Source organism: Salvia splendens, chromosome 4 (assembly GCF_004379255.2).
Source record: "Salvia splendens isolate huo1 chromosome 4, SspV2, whole genome shotgun sequence".
Classification (NCBI taxonomy): Eukaryota; Viridiplantae; Streptophyta; class Magnoliopsida; order Lamiales; family Lamiaceae; genus Salvia; species Salvia splendens.
In genome coordinates this window covers 23,273,270-23,290,996 of record NC_056035.1, presented here as the reverse complement: position 1 = coordinate 23,290,996, position 17,727 = coordinate 23,273,270, and the positions used below count along the sequence as shown (strand labels likewise).

The 17,727-nt window shown below is 38.9% G+C and overlaps 1 protein-coding gene across 1 annotated transcript; it reads right to left on the bottom strand.

Moving 5' to 3' along the window:
• Window positions 1–4,025: 4,025 nt before the first annotated feature.
• Window positions 4,026–14,538, bottom strand: LOC121799174 (protein DEFECTIVE IN EXINE FORMATION 1-like). Its single transcript, XM_042198517.1, has 13 exons — window positions 14,249–14,538; window positions 13,926–14,036; window positions 13,553–13,635; window positions 13,247–13,364; window positions 13,004–13,161; window positions 9,830–10,491; window positions 9,673–9,743; window positions 6,194–6,450; window positions 5,572–5,753; window positions 5,206–5,489; window positions 4,995–5,112; window positions 4,733–4,915; window positions 4,026–4,640 (listed from the first exon to the last, which is right to left on the bottom strand). Exons 1-13 carry the CDS (start codon window positions 14,398–14,400, stop codon window positions 4,323–4,325), a joined length of 2,697 nt encoding a protein of 898 aa, XP_042054451.1. The 5' UTR covers window positions 14,401–14,538; the 3' UTR covers window positions 4,026–4,322.
• Window positions 14,539–17,727: the final 3,189 nt, after the last annotated feature.

The window sequence follows — 17,727 nt, the reverse complement described above, 5'->3', positions numbered from 1 at the left end:
AAGTATTGTTAGTGGAGAATGAGCTCCACCTCATTAGAGTAAAAAAAGAATTGGAAAGTGCATATTTTTGTGGGATGGACTAAAAAGGAAAGAGTGCATATTCTTGTGGACGGAGGGAGTAATAATTAAAAATTATAAAATTTTAGTTTTATTATAAAATTTTAAAATTAAAGTTGAGTGATATTAAATTTAAATATAATATAACACTACTAGTTTTATAAATAAAATCTAAAATAAAAGAAAAGAGAAAAATGGAATGGAATGACCAATCATAAGCTAAATGGAATGAATGGTTATTCCCATGTGGAATGGAATGGTGATTCCTAAGGAAGAAAAATACCAAGCAAAGGAATGGAATGAAGGTAGGAATGTCATTCCATTCTACCATACCAAGAAGCCCCTAAGATCTTTGAAAATCTCAACTTGAGATAATAGGGTTTTCAAGTTTCTTCTGTCTCGTGTCTAGTCTTCTTTATACATAATTATAATGGGCTATACCAAAGATCTATAGAGTTGGACTTGGTCAATCATGTTGAACTTTTATGAATAAAATGAGTCCCAATTTAAATAAAGTCCAATCAGAATATTATAATTGGTCACTATAGTAGAATCATATTGATTGTTCATCCAATCTCAAATTATGAGTTATCAGGGTTTCCCTTTATTTTATATTTTCTTCCTCCCATGAAAATAGAAACTTTTTTCCTTTTGGTCCATCCCTCAAAATAGAAACTTTCTATTTTGGGAAATTGTTTTCTCACACATTCTCTCTCTCTCTCTTACTTTACTAATTTTGTTGCCGTTTCAAAAGTTTCTATTTTTAGATAACGGATGGAGCACTCCCTACATCCCACTCAAGATGTCCATATTCTTAAGTGACATGGAATTTTAGGAGGAGTTGTTAGGTGAAGTAAGTAGAGAGAAAAATGTAGTTGAATATTTAAAAGAGGGAGAAAAGAGTGATTTATTTCCAAATATAGAAAGTGGATATTTTGAGCGGGACAAACTAAAAAGGAAAAAGTGGACATATTGAATGAGACGGAGGAAGTATTACTTTTCGTGTTTAAGATAAAATATCAATTAATTAATTAAAATCTACTATTTAACTTTAATTAATTAACAGTATTTTCCAAAAGTGATTTAGTTCAAGATTTTTATGTTATTATACTTGCACGTGGAAGGAAGAGATACCACTCCCTCCGTCCATGAAATATTATCCAAGTTTGACTAGGTGTGAGTTTTAAGAAATGTGAAGAAAAATGAGTTGAAAAAGTTAGTGGAATGAGGGTCCCACGTTTATAGTACTCCCTCCGTCCCACAAAAATATGTGCATTTTCCATTTTCGTCCATCCCACAAAAATGTGCATTCCATTTTTGAAAAGTTATATTAATTTAATATTATAGGTCCCACTATCCACTAACACTACTTTAACTACCATTCACATCCTCTCTCTTACTTTACCATACAATTCTCTTAATCTCTCTTACTTTACCAATTTTATTTTAATTCACATGCCATATTCATTACCTATATTTTTATGGGAGGGAGGGAGTTTTAGTTTTATAATAGAATGTGAGTGTAAAAAGTTTGTGGAAAGTGTGGTCCATTTATCAAAAATAGGATAAAAAAATCAAAGTGGATAACTAACTTTTCACGGATATACCAAAATGACAAAATTGGATAACATTTCACGGACAGGGAGAGTATATGATATTATACCTTTAGAGTCCACCCATATTTTTGTTGGATGAACGATGGCATGTGGATCGCTAAGCAAAATTTGATAAATTCCTCGACAAAAACTCTTTCAACTCTGTCCAAAAGAAGTTAGTTCTTGTCCCTTTCTTTTTTTTCGATGAATAAATAAATATAAATTTAAAAGAAGTATAACAAAATGATTTAGTTTCTTGTCCCTCTCATACCTCAACAAGTATGTAAAGATCAAAAATATTTGCAACATGACTGAAAACAAATGCAACCAATGACGGTAGCCAAGATAGTTGCAAATGATACGAAGAAAAACAAAAAACTAGTCGATTGTTGAGGAGAATCAGAAATCAAAAGAGAGCATAAACGAAGAATCCATTTTTATTAATTATTTAACTATGTGTTCATTGATTTTTATTTTATTTCATAACTAAAATATGCATCATGATATAAAAAATTTTAGATTTATTAACTGTGAATTATTTTTTATTTTAATTTATATTCCTAATTAAAAGTTATGTCAATATTTAATTTATAAACTAATAATAAATGGAAATAAGTTTTAAATTAGTGGTGTATAAGTTGTACACTTCGCAGGAAAAATAATTAGTTGAGACACTCTAAATGTAAGTTATCGTTATTCAAATCTGTCAAACGTGGTTCTTTCCTACTTTAAAAATTAGAAAGATAGTACACCCATTTTACAGTAACTAAACGAGCTAATTATAAAAAAAACATATCCGATACACATTTTAGTACTCCCTCGGTTTAAAAATAGTTGAGGCATTTCTTTTGAATACGAAATTTAAGAAATTGATATGTTAAAGATTAAAGTGGAGAGTGTAAAGTAAGAAATGAAATAAAAGAGGACAAAATTTTTGCTAAGAAATAAATAGACAATCTAAAAAAATAAGATTCAATTACGTTAGGAAAGAGGGACTAGTAAAACTTTGTCTATTAAATTAGGTTAGAAAGAGAGAGAATACACAAGCAACAAATAGACAAACAAAGGGCTCGTTCACTTTGTCGGTTTTGGCCAGTTTTGGGCTCAAAACTGGTGAAATATGGGTGTTCAAGTTTTAAGTTATAAAACTGCGAAGCCCAATATATAAAACACGGCTCGCACTGTTTATTCATGATATGCCCAATTTCAAATACTGGCTCAGAGGTGGTTTTTATATTTTGGAACACCAGAAATGAAGGTGAGATTACACTTTACCCCCTCATTTTCTTTCCCTACCAAAAAGCTGTACTTTCCCAAATGATGGCAAACTCGAAAATCCCTAAGCTATTGCTCCGCTTTCCTTGTCGGCGGACACTATCAAGAAGGAACCCAGAGTAGCTAAAGGCGCGCCACGTGAGGGTTCTGAGCAAGAACGCCGCCGCAAATCCGGAGAGGAGAACCGGGGAGCCCAAGAAGAAGATCGCGGCGTTGCTGAGCTCATCCCAAAAGCTCCGGCAACACTGAGGCGGTGTCGCCTCTCCACTTATAACTGGCGATCCTCGACAAAATTCCTTGTAAGATTCATCCAGAATTTTGAGACGCCGGAAAACTCTTCATCCAAGACAGATTCAAGGCTCCGGTGGAGGGAGGTGCGCTTGATGAGGAGATTGGTGTCGAGTTGATTAAACAATTGAGAATGGGTCATTGATTGTGGTTATTATTTTGGTGTTGATTATGGTAAATTTGAGAATATCTCTGTTGCAATTTCTTCGTGGAGGAAAAGAATTAGAGCAGCAAGAACTAAATTTGTGAATTCAAGAGGGACAACGTAGACATTTCCTCGTGAACAGTGTATGGATACAGTAACTTCATATGCATACCTGGAGGCTTATTCTTGGTTACTAAACATGCTATAACACCTTCAAGTACCCATTTAAACAGTATCCCAAATCTTGCGAGAATTAAAACCGGGCATTTCTAAAATGATAAGGTGAACACGTCCTAAAAGAGTTGGACAGTGAATAGAAGAATCAAGTGGAGAACCCATAATTGAATTATAACAACCTCCTTCCATCACACAAATCCCCATTATATAACCTCTGCAATTGAAATCAGAGCCCTCAGACGCCAACCAATTTCTAAAAACCACAGCTAATTCCTAAGTCAAGATTCGATTTTGAAAAGAATTCATTCGTATGAAAGAGATGAATTTCAGAAGCATGGAAGAATTCTGGGCATTTTACGTGAGCCAGCACTCGAAAGCGGCGACGCGAATGTGGCACTTTGCGGCAATATTCTGTTTCTGATGTTCAATTTCCGGTTTTTGATTTCTTCTTGTAAATAGGGGCATAAATCATAATGCAGTTTCACAAATAAAGACCACATATCAGATCAAATTAGAATCAATTCAAAATTTTCATATCCTTATCATTGCCTTACAAAGTGTCCTCACAAGCAGGTAGAATTATGGAACAAGTTGCCTCAGTAACAGCATTGCCTTTTAATCAGCCAGCAACTGCTTTTGCCGAATATCTTGATAATTTTAACTCCATATACACACCATCACAATTTCACCGCTTCATCCACTTTCATAAAAAATGCATAGATAGCTTCAACTTCTTCTTTGTAGCTGATGGGTCTGTGTCAGATATTCAGTTGCAAAGCTCTAAATCACAAGTCAGTGTTCCGCGAAAATGATGGCAACGGCATGGCTTCTTGGGGGCGCAGGATGACAAGAATGACAAACATTCCAAGCATTGGAAGGACAAGAAGCCACTTCAAGAGTTTGTAGTAGTACATATGGAATGTAAGTGAAAAATCATCTGAGAAATAGATCCCATTCCGGTCAACCATCTCCACCATTACAGCTCCAGCAGTTCTTACACCTACTGTCGGAAGTTTAATCCGATGTGTCCCAGGATGATCGAAGATCTGGTTTTGCTTAATCGTTCTCTCTCCTTGGTAATTACCAGGAACCAACAAACTTATCTAAGATCACAAACACAGGTTTGGGATGATTATAAAACATATTGCAAAAATGATAAAGACGTAAGGATATATAGAGATGTGGAGTAACATACTGTGACATTATAAGGTGCTTGGGAGCCAGATGGAAACCTATATCTATCGACAATCTCGACTTCAACCCAGAAGTGCTTTCCTTCTTCATCTCTGAAAGCACGTGATGATGGAGTAATATAAATTCCTTGGCGATTGTGCTGATGTGCTGCATTATTTCTCCCTTGATTTGGTGACCTCCAAGCCTGGAATTACAAGATTTGAAAGACAAATTGAATAAAATCTGCCAATAATCGCAAACAGACGATATTGTTCAGCTATTACCTTGAGAGGATAGTGTGGTGAAGGGGTTGAAAAACAGAAGACATTTCCATTCATGGTGGCAACTATAAGATCAAGGTCGTCACCACCATCAATATTGTCAGCCAAAACCATGCTATATCTGTAACAGATCAAGAGTTGTTTTTGGGTGAATCGAAAAATAGTAGTAGCTCAAAGAATGAGCAGTCATTTATAGCACTCCAAATTATCTTACGCTGTTTCTCCAATATCCACAACATCAGCACATGAAGTAGGGCCATCTATGAGGTATAAATACCCATCAAATGAGGTTGTAACAATCGTGAGCCCCTTCTGCTTCTCCCCTCGTTTTTTCAAGTCAACTAGAAGAACTTGATTCATCACTCTTCCATGTGTTCTATAAGGATATGGTCGTATAATTGATCCATCCTTGCCACTTAGAACATATATGTTTCCGGATAGAGTTGGCACAACAACGTCGGTGTGACCATCACCATCTACATCTCCAATGGTGGGCCCCTGTAGGAAACATGTAATTGATCATGAGTGTATGTATATGTTGAATACAACCATATATAGGAGTCAAGATATCACAGATTACCTGTGGAACAAGGCTCTTCACATGTGTTACCCAAATTTCTTTTCCTTGTGGGGTCCATGCAGCAACATTTCCATGGGCATCAGCTGTTACTAATTCAATTTTCCCATCATCATTAATGTCAGCTGCAACAACTGCTCCTTGAATTTCAGCCATCTCAAGGGGAAACTTCTCTCTAACTTTGCCTGAAACAGTAAATTGGCAGGTAAGAAAAATAACAATAATATATGGAAGGATGGGACCCAATCAAAAACAATTTCAGTAGGAATATTCTCCATAGCATTTCACCTATAACTAGACACCATCCGACCAACAAAGATAAAATTTACACAGCTGACCATGATGAAAGGTGATCCAAGAACAACTTTTTCAGGTCTAAGATAGCATTATTTCCACTTGTGCAATACATTTAACAGTTGGACATTTAAAAGAACCAAGAACTTTCTCTACAAACTGCATAAAAGTTACCTACTGATATTTCTTTCATATCCACTAGAGAAAGTGACTTGATTGAGATTACATAAATCATAAATCTTAATAAACTGCTGCAATAACAGATTCTGGAGAAAATTTATTGATAAATTCCATGCAAGTAAACGTAACTCAATGATACTAATATACACACCTTTGTGGTCCAAAACATAGAACAAGCCAAAAGAAGTGCCAACTAGAATGTCCAAGTTTCCATCACCATCCAAATCAACAACTGTAGGAGACGAATAGATGTAGGCTCTGAACTTTCCAGTTTCAGTACTCATATCCAATTGTGTACTCCATTTAACTTGCTTTGTATCAAGGTTGAAAACTACAATGCCACCAGCAACATACTTTCCAATATCAATACCACCAAGCTCCTTCAAATGTTCTGGATTGTCGTAATACCTATCAAACTTCATATACATCAGTTGAAAATACCCATGCAAGCAGTTGTGCTAGTAGCAATTAATAAAAACACAAGATATGGCTAAAGAAGTAAGAACTTAATCACACTTCCCAAATGGAGTACTTCAAAATAAAGAATGGCTTCAAATCTCAGATCATTCATCAATACGAATTGCTTCAAAGGAAACTTCTAAGGGCATCGGCAGTGGGGCGCCCTAAGGCGCGCCCTATGCACCGCCACGTCTGCATTTTATCCTCCTACCCTTTCACTTGCAGTGGGGCGCCCTTTAGGTTTTACTATTGTTTTGTTAAATAGTTTAAATGTTTTCAACTATATAAATGCAAACTAATTAAAAAACACAACGATTAACAAAAAAACGGCAAATACTACATTGATAAAAAAAATTACACGAGTTAGAAATAAAAAAAAAGTTGACTACTCTACAAAAGCCCCAACTTCCGGCGCAGCTCATCGATCAACCCCTAGAGGTATTCGGCTCTGGCCGGGTCCGTACACTTCATGAGGGCGTTATGCGTGTCCAACAACGTCCGCACCATTGAGGCCGTTGCCAACTCCGGGAAGGCAAGTGCCGACAGGGTCGGGGTCGGGATCGGCGATTGGGGGGCGGCCGCAGCTTGCGAGGAGGATGCCGCCTTCGCCTTCCCATTGTTCTTCGCAGCCTTGACGCCTACGGGACGCCGGGAGGACATCGGTATGCCAGAACTCTCATCCTCCGTGTACGTCCGGTTGAGGTCCACCGGATATGCGCCGCTTTCGCTGCTCGTGTAACCACCAGTGTCGGTGGTCTTCGTCCTCTTTGTCGCACCGGTGTGCAGAATCCCGCCTTCGAACTTCTGTTTGTCCTTCAAGAGCGCCCAGACATTGAAACGCTTGAAGTCGTCGTACATGGACTGGAACGACAACAGCGCTCTATCGCGCACATCGCTCAGGCTCTCGCCGCTTCCCTGCTCCCTCTAGCACTTCTCGTACTCCGCCGCGAACAGGTTGACTTGCTTCTTAACCTGATCCTAGTGCTTGCGGAGCTGCTCCCTAAGGCGCTTGTACGCGCTCGGCGGCTTCGCCTCATTGTAGCGCTCGGCGATGCGCTTCCAGTATGCAAGCTGCTTTAGGTTGTTCGCGAATACCGAGTCCTCCGAGATATCCACCCAACACCTCGCCAAGACGAGGGTTTCATCCGGTTGGTAGTTCGTCCTCCCGGGGGCGTACTCTTCATTCGTTGCCGGAGGTGGCAACTTGTACGCCCGGTACTTGATCCGCTTCTTTCTGGCGGGGGTGGCAACGGCGGAGGGGGGGGCGGTGGCGCAGCGGGGCGAGTTGGAGACGGCTCCATGTCAGACTGACCGTACGAATCCGTACTGAATTCAGAATCGTACTGCGTGTCGGGGTCGAACAACCGATATTCATCAGGCTGTGTACCCGGCCAACGTGCACCACCTCCAAACATCGGACTATTGGGACTTGAGTAATCACAGGAATCCATTTTCTAGTGTAAATTGAGAGTGAATATGTGAATGAAAATGTTACAAATGAATGTGTGGTAGGGGGTATTTATATAAATGAATTTTTCGAATTTTAAAAAAAAACGCGTTGCATCCAGTGTTGTTAGGGTCGAGGGTCGCACCGGGTCGATAAGGTGAAAATTCGGGTCGCGGGTCGACGAGTCGACTGGGTCGAGAGACCCACTAATCTAGGCTAATTTTTGTGCCTTTTAATATTAAATCAAATAAATATATTACTCTAATGTTTATAATATATCAAATAATATAAATGTAGACGTAATTCATGTAAATAGAGATAAAGTGGAAAATAGAAATTATCAAAATATCAAAACAATTCATAAGTCATAAGTATAACACAAAATAAATAATTGAAACCATTGTCTGAAAATGTCAAAAGAAAAAAGTTATGAAATGTGCGTCATTTTGTATGTAGTATTAACTTATAATAAAATAGGAGTAGAATGTGAAATCTCTTTTAAAAATTAGTAAAAAATAAATGAATATGTATTAGTAGACAAACCTATATAAAATATGAGACGAATAATTACAAAAAAATTAATAAATAATTTGATTAATACAATAGATTATTATACAAATAAAATAATAAAACTTTAAATAGTACAATTTGAATCTCGAAACGTTTATATAGTAGAAGAACAAATATTAATTTATTCCTAAAATTATATAGACTATTAGTGACTTAAACGCACTCAAGCAGAAAAATTCTCAATGTCTTCTTTATTAGTACTACTCATTTTCCACCATTAAATTATACTCCTTGTTTGGATTGACAATATATCCATGTAAATATATTGGATTTAGTTTAACTAATCAAAAATTTGGTAAAATAATATTTATTGCTGCCTATAAAAGTGAGATAAACTATGTCAATTTTTAATATTTTCCTAATCCCCAATTTTTAATATTTTCCTAATCCCACTAAACAAATGAATAGTGACAAATGATGAACTCTATTCCCAAGGTTATGACTCATAATTATACTCCTCTTTCCTCTCTCCTCTCTCCTCTCTCTTCTCCATCATCTTCCTCCATCATCTTTCTTCAATCTCTGTAAAATACAGCGCAAAAACACTGTAGCCGAAACGCTCGACCCACCCGAAACGCTCGACCCCGCCGACCCAACCGACCCAGCGCGACCCATGCATCTCGATCAACCCACCCATGTTGGGGCGGTGATGGTCTCGACCTGGGCGACCCGAGCGACCCGAACGCCAAATTAACAACACTGGTTGCATCGTCCGCGTCGCCCACAGTGGGCAGAAGATGGCGCGGACGATGCCCTATCGTCCGCGCTTCCTCCGTGGACTATCTGTCGGGCGAGGACGACGCATCGTCCATCGTCCGCGCACCCACAGTGGCGGACGATGGCGCGACCGAGGCATCAGGCGGCCTATCTTCCGCCCCACTGTGGGTGCCCTAATACTGAGCAACAGTAACAGCGACACAAATACGTAATAGTAACAGAAAAGACGAGTAAAAGAAATTGTGAGGAAATTTCTGAGGTACCCAATACAAAATTACAAATGAGATGACCATTTTATGATGCTCAGGCACAAAAGAGTTTTAGCTAAAAGTACGCTACAGAGGCTCAAATAATACTGATCTGTTGAGAATGTCACCTGAATAAAGCATGAGGAGGCTATAAATGGAGAGATACTTTACAGGTAGAGGGAAACTTACTCGTGGTCGAAGAAGTAAGAAACAGCAATAATCATCTCAAAGACACCATCGTGGTCTATGTCTGCTATAACCTGAAGTTGATCAGAACAAAAAATTATATTTATTCAATTAACAAAGAAGCTGACAAGAAAAAAGCTTTAAGCATTGATATACTTACTGGAGTGCACAAGACATGAGCATCTATGTGAACAAAATCTTCCAATTTCTCATGTTCTGATTCAGTCCATTCCTCGTCTCCCCACAAGGTTTCATCAACATAATCATCATAGTCATAGTTATACTCATCTCCCAACTCATCAGTCTCCCTGAACAAGTCAAATGAAGAATCAGCTTCTGCTTCCAGACCTTCCTCATTTTCTACAGTCGCAGCATGAACATCCTCATTGTCTTTTGTATCTTTAACTTCAAGAAGCCTCCTTCTTGCAGCCTTTCCAGTTTCTTCAGACCCAGTAGCAGAAGATGATGTATCATTTGTTTGTGGTGGAATCCTTATATCTGCTCCCACTGGACTGTCATTCTTTTTGTCTTCAGATGAGGTTGTGCTGTTTGATGTGTCGTGATGAACTTCTTCCGGGACAGAATTAGATGAGTCATGGTCACTCACGGTGGAGTGGGAGATATTTGCAGCAAGTGTGGTCCCATTCAGCTGACTGTTTTGAATATCAGAAGAGATTGTGTGGTTTGATGTGTCATGATGAACTTCTTCTGGGACAGGGATTGATGTGTCATGATGAACTTCTTCTGGGACAGGATTTGACGAGTCATTGTGACTTGTTGTGGAGTGTATAGTATTTGCTGTAAGTGTACTTGCATTGGGCTCTGATAAATAATTTGAATTACAGATAAATTTACAAAAATATACACTCCATAAAAAGCAACATATATCCCACTCAGGGCTGAGGGGTACACTATGCTACATGGTTAAATTGTCTATAGACATAAGTTTGATACGTTGGTTTGCATATAAAACGTAGTTTTAAAGTCTAACTAAAATGGAAAACTACCAGATGGTATTGAGAGAGAACAGAATAAAAGCGTGTCAAGTCAAAACCTGTGTAGTGGACAACTTTACAAAGTACACTGTATGTGATAGAGATAACGCAGCCGTTGGCTGGAAACGAACAGAAAATGCATGAAAAGAACAAGGGGAGGAGAAAAAACCACAACTAACTGGATCAAAACTTGACTGAAAATAAATTATAAACGATAAAACTTCTATGTAAGTTCCACATCTCCAGAAAGGATTACATGCCTCCATGAAGGGCTACAACAATCGCTGCACTTAAAACTAAGAAACATAAACCTATTTATAAGACTACTATAGACTCTATTTCGAATAAAACTATAATTAACTAAAGACTCCTAATCCTGCTCTGACAGCGATCCCCATTGTCGACATGACAGGGAAGTAGGAGTGTGTGAATGTGGAAGTGGTGTGGAAATAGTTATTTATATTCCAGTGGGTTAGAAGGGGAGGATCTAGCTTGTATTATTTTTGTGAAAGTTCAGCAAGTGCTGAATGGAAAAAATGTGTAGTCCTTTTTGTTGGTCTAGCATCTCCAAGCCATCGAGGTGGTGCCACTGTTGAAACATAGCAACATCTCAAGGTTAAATTGTGTCCACACGAGAGCCGAGGAGCATCAAAGTTATAGTTGAATCTATGGCATTGTTAGAATGGACAATGCGATGAGCACAAGCTCAACCCATTGCTCAGCGATGTCTTGCTGACGAGAAAGCATTAGCCCACGTGCAAGCCATGCAGGAGTGTCGGTGGCATTGAAAGGTCGTAAGGCATTGTTGGTTGTATGGCGAAGGGAGGAAGGGTTGTAGGGCCATTGGTGCCGGTACTGGCTGTGGGGATGATCAGCAGTGTTGGGGGAGTAGAAGAGGAAGCGGTCTGCTAATGGAAGGGGAGGCAAGCCTTGCACAAAATGCTCGAGCCATGTATGAATGGATTTTATTAGTTCCTCGGAATGGGTGGCTGAAATTTCTTTCAGCTCATTCCAAATCACTTCCTGTTCTGCAAACGATCACGATCAGGTGGGGTCTTCGACCGCCTTCTCTAATCATTCAAGTGTGGGTTAGTGCTTTGTGTCGAAACCAGACACAAACCATCAGTCACCACACTAAATTGATACAGATAGGCGGTTGTTGGCTGGACACGAACATGAAAAACACGAAAAGAAATGATAAACTCCTCTCATCCTCTGAGAAGGCCACACCTTCAAAAAGGTCTACACACCTCCAAAGAGGGTAACAGCAACCGTTGGACTCAAGACTAATTTTGTTCACACTTCGGCAAACTTCAAAGTTAAAATTGAGAAACAATAAACTATTTATAAGACTCCAACTCAAATAGAACTCTTACTAACTAAAGACTTATAACCCTACTCTTACCTTGAAAAGATAAACTTAACAATTAATTTACAATTAAAGATAAATATTGCAGAGATCAGAGAGAGCATGGGAACTACTACTTCAGGAAATAGAACATGAACGATCAATAGCAGTAAGTCCATAACACTATAAAACTGAGAAATTGAATTATTATCTCGGGCACCACCAACCACATTAAGAAAGATCTAACATAAGATTGCCATTAGTTGTTATTTTATGCATCATGCAACCAGAATAGTCACATTGGTTTTAGAAACTATGAAAGTAACATGATGTGTGTTGTTAAATGAGCACAAAGGCACCAAGACGATTAGGTGAAATTTTGGGGCGACAAGGCAACCCCCACCCCCCCCCCCCAAAAAAAAAAAACAAAAAAGAAATTGGGGCGCACTACTCCTCCAACCCACTATAAGCGAGTCGCCCTTTGTGGGGTGTCGCACCATAAGTGGGTCATTTCCCTTTTTAGCAAAACATAATACATTACCTCTCTCTTACTTTATTCTCTCACCTACTTCATTCTCTCTCTTCACTCCTCTACTTTTTTTCTCTCCCAACTTTACTATTTAAATATCAATTTATTAAAAATCATGCCCAAAAGAAGCGTTTCGCTTATGGCAGGGTGGAGAGAGTATTAATTACTTCTTTTAAGAATATCCAAAGACACATTACTGAAGGTGTAAATGAAATTAAATATAGACCTTTCATCTTTATTTTAAAAGGGCTCTATTAATTAGTTTCACTTGAGAATATCCAAAGACAAATTGATTAGATGTGTAAAAAACAACTTAAATTTTCCCCCTAAACTTTCCCTGTGCCACAGCCAGTGGCCCTGGAATATAGCCACAGCTACCTTGGGGTGATTCGAGTTGATGCATGTGCACAGCCCGCTTTGGACAACACTAATAATGCTTAAATGACAAGGTAACAAACTTACGGTGTAATGACTCCATAAGAGCCTCCTGGACCAATTGGTCATCGTCAACATCAGGATGAGAGCGATCAACAGGATCTGGAAGCAAACCAATATGCCAATCCTTTTTAACTTTCAACCTTGGAATCTCCAGTTTATCTGACATCATGTGTCCTGAAACCCTATTTTATGAAACAAGATTAATAATCTAAGCCAGGATAACTATAATTCCATACAAGGGAAGCATTTTGCATAAACAGTAGTTACCTAAAAAAGAGCACTTCACCGTTATAGGTGGCTAAAGCGATTTCTCTGACACCGTCCTTATCAATATCGTAAAGAAGTGGACTAGAGTAGACCGTAGACTGATGAAAAGCTGGCCATCCTGATAAAGTGCTCAATTACAGAATAAACCAACATTATTCCTTATACAAATAGGGATCACTATCAATTATTTGATTCTTTATGCAACTTTCCTTCCAGATGTATAGAAGAAGATAACTCAATCTAGAATATACCTTAAGCTCACTTCGTAAAAAAACAAGAAATTATATGAATTGTCCATTGTGCTACCTGGTAATTTATCTCCATCAGATCCTTCTAAGACTTCCAAGTAATGCACAAAGGAAGGAACTATGACTTCTAGCTTTCCATCACTGGTGTATGAACAGAACTTAGCAAGATTCAGATGTGAAAGCAAATAATAAATAGACAAACTAACATTATAAGAATTTAAGAAAGCTCATAGTATTAAATCAATATCCATACATGTACATCAGTGCATATACAATAGGCCCATAACCTGTTTAAAAAACATCTCTTTTACCATCTACACATTTAAATCAAACCTATAGGTGGTTTTACATAGCATCAATGTTCCATAAGGGGAAGTGAACAAACATGCAATGTGCAATTAACCATTCAATAAACGAGTTGCATCCATCACCTGTTAATATCTGCCACCAAGGGAGTTGCATATATGCTAGAACTCACTTCAGCCTGCCACCTAAGTTCCAGATGCTGAGGGCATTGTGTGTTCAACAACTCATCCTCGTCACTATCGACAGAGAAATTTTAGGCATCACTTAACTCTTCAACAAAGTTGCAAAATGAAATGCGAGAATTAATCTTTAAATAAATCATAAATCAAAGAGGAAAAACAGGCATTCGCTTTGAATTGATTTAATATCATAACCAATAATCTGATTCCGCCAAAACCAATATGAACCGATTAAGATTGAAAGCAATAGAAAACATTAATAAACTTACAAATTGGGGTAGCCTAGGGCATCATCCGTGGCCTCACGCTCTCTAAATTTGTTCGTCTTAGCCTCCTCCGATTGAGACGTGCCATGATCGAAACTCAAACACAACATCGCAAAAACAAGAAAACTACGAAACGTAAAACTCCAAGTTTTCATGAATTAGGCGAAAGAAATTCCACGATTTGAACTGTTCGAATCAAAATAAAATGAAAATTTAGGGAAAATGACCAAGATTTGTAAGTAGTCAAAGCCGTAGTGAGAGAAATAAAACAGTTTGCAGTAGAATTTCAATTCATACAGTAGAAAACTTATAAATTCTAGTGTGCGTAATACTCTCGCTTTATTTTAGCTTTTACTTTTTCATCACTTTTTTCCCTTCTTAATTTACTAAACAACGCAATATAAAATCTCATACTGTAGAAAAAAATATTTCATTTTTAATAGAACGAAGGGAATACATTTCTTAGTCGACATAAATTTTAAGAATTGTTGGTTAATGTTGTTAACTGGAGAAAGAAGGAGTGGGTGTTAGAGCATCCGCAATGGCGGACGTCCACGCGGAATTCCCACTGGCGTGCGGGAATTCCGTGGCGGACGTCTGCCATTGCGCGTCCCTTGCACGGATACGGAATTCCGTGAAGGAATTCGCAGTTCCGCGGCCATCGGAGGAATTCCGCACGGACGTCCGCCATTGCGTTGACGCCCGCAGAATTCGGCGCGGAATTCCCGTTTAATGCATTAAATGGTTTTTTTTCGGTTCCTATATATACATCCCGTTGAACTTCATTTCATTCGCACCACTTGTATTAACAAGTTTCTCTCTCTCTAAATTTCTTTTATATATTCGTAATGGCCGGTAGTGGTAGTGGTAGTGGTAGTAGTAGTGGTGGTGGTGGTGGTGGGCATTATGAACACATGATGCGGATGATACACGCACGTGTGCGGGAGGTCGCTGAGAGGGAGGAACAAGCGGCCGCGGTGCCTCGACCCATCCATCGTCGCACTATAGTCTCCCGGGATCACCTCGCTGCCCACAGGCGGTTGTACGAGGATTACTTTGCGCCGAAGCCACGGTTTGGGGAGAACCTATTCCGGCGACGGTTTAGGATGCATCGGTCGCTCTTTATGCGTATCGTGGGCGCTTTGGAGCGTCGATACGGGTATTTTAGGGTGCGGGAGGATGCGGTTGTTAAACCCGGTCACACGCCAATTCAGAAGTGCACTGCAGCAATTAGGCAGTTGGCATACGGAGGTTCGGCCGACATGTTCGACGAGTACCTCCACATCGGCGAGACGACTGCGCGCGACTGCCTGAAGTATTTTTGTCAGAGCGTTAGAAAGATTTTCGGGGATAGGTATCTTCGGAAGCCTACCCTCGAAGATTGTCAGGCTCTGCTGGATATGCACGGGAATCAGCACGGGATTCCGGGAATGTTAGGCAACATAGATTGTGCACTGGGATTGGAAGAACTGCTCCACTACCTGGAAAGGGATGTACACTACTGGTTTCAAGGCCAAGAATCCCACAATAATCCTTGAAGCGGTAGCTGACTACCGGTTGTGGATTTGACATGCCTATGTTGGAGTAGGCGGGTAGAAACAACGACATCAACGTCCTCCAGTCGTCGCCCCTTTTCAACGACCAGTGCATGGGCGTCGGTCCGGCCGTCAACTTCGTCGCCAACGGCAACCAGCACAACATGGGCTATTATTTGGCGGATGGGATATACCTGATGTGACCCGTCTTTGTGAAGACGATCAGGTGCCCAGCAGATGAAAAGAAGATATACTTTGCGCAACGTCAAGAGGCAGCGCGCAAGGATGTGGAGAGGGCATTCAGAGTGCTACAGGGTCGATGGGCGGCAGTGAAGGGTCCCGCACGGCTGTAGTATGTCGACAGCATCGCTGACATCATGTACACATGTATTATCATGCACAACATGATTGTCGAAGATGAAGGTCCAGCACTGACTGAGTGGACCAACGAGGACGTTGATGTTGCGGGTCCAAGCCACGGCGTGGCCACTGGCAATGTCCGCATGGGGATACCCCATGACGATGTCGATCGAGTTTGTGCATTCGCCGACATGCGCCAAAAACAAGCCCATGTTCGACTCTAGAACGATATTATTGAAGAAGTATGACAGCGGAGGGGTCGTCGTTGATGTGGGGGTGAAGCATTATTGAAATGTATTTTTTTAATTTGGTGAAATGTACTTTTCTTTTTTTTTATTAATGGAATATTTTTCCCTATTTGCGTCGACTATTTAATTTCGTAAATTTCTTACTTCCGGATATTGTTTAATTTGTGAATTAGTGAATTTTTTAATTGTGGGAATTCCTTCGAGAACCCCGCAGGGAATTCTACCACTGTGCAGTGGGAATTCCTTATGACGTGGCAGGAGGTGTTTTTGGGAATTTCGCAGTGAATTCCGCCGGGAATTCCGCACCACTGTGGATGCTCTTAGTATTAAATGAAGAGAGAAATATAATTGAATATTTAACTTGAGAGAGAAAAAAGTGGTTAGTTGTATTAATTGGAGAGAAAAAAGTTACTAAAAATAAAAATGTGTCATCTTAGTTATGATATACTAAATGAGAAAGTGTGTTATCTTAGTTGGGATAATGCTAATACTAATATGTTTATACTCTAATTTTTTTTTATTAAAAGTTACAAAAAGAATTGATAATATAACTAATTATTTAATCAACTTATAATCATTGCAAGTTTATGCACAAAGTGTTAGTTTTCTTCAAAACTCGCCCATATAATTTGTAGGGATTATAGAATTTGGGATTAAATTCACAGTGTTTTTTAAAAATGGGATCGAGACATGCAAACTTTTCATTTTTGAAATTTTTACATTTTTTCTTATTTTTTTTATTCTTTTCTCTCACAAAATAAAAGATTGGAAACTATCAAACGAGATATTTTAGTTTTTTTAAAATTAAAATCCCTTATTGAATAGTTTAGTCAATTCTTGTATTTAGTGAAGGAAAAGAATAAAAACACTAAAAAAATTTGTTGGATAATTTGGTCAATTCATGGATTTTGTGAGAGAAAAAGAGAGAAATAATGTGAATCACAGTTGCATAGTTTCCCCATTGATTTTATGCACTTTTAAGTGTTTTGTAACTCATTGTGTTGTAAATTTGCTTTTATAAAAAGTAATCAGGTAAAGTGAACAAACAAGGGATGTTTGAATGTAAACAGTAATAGGTCTACTAAGATGATCTTCAAACACTCTTATAATACTATCAATGTCTCTATCTTAGAAAGAGTTTTGTGAAATTAGACTTTTGGGAATGCGTGCTTTGAAATATGATATATGAATGTAATCGCAAACGGACCAAGCAGACTGACCGGACCAAACTGATTAGGCAGACTTCCAAGATCTATCAACGTGTCGTCGGACGCGCAATCCTAAGCTAACTTCAAAACCTTAACCCACAAATACTAATTAGTATAGGGAAGTAAAGATC

Bases quoted from the DNA above. Each gene is read 5' to 3' on its own strand.
- LOC121799174 (XM_042198517.1), bottom strand. From the start codon at position 14,400: ATGAAAACTTGGAGTTTTACGTTTCGTAGTTTTCTTGTTTTTGCGATG. The intron at 13,162-13,246 runs GTAACTACTGTT...TTCATAAAATAG, and splicing joins GGTGAAGTGCTCTTTTTTAG to GGTTTCAGGACACATGATGT. The intron at 10,492-13,003 runs GTAAGTTTGTTA...ATTATTTATCAG, and splicing joins TCTTATGGAGTCATTACACC to AGCCCAATGCAAGTACACTT.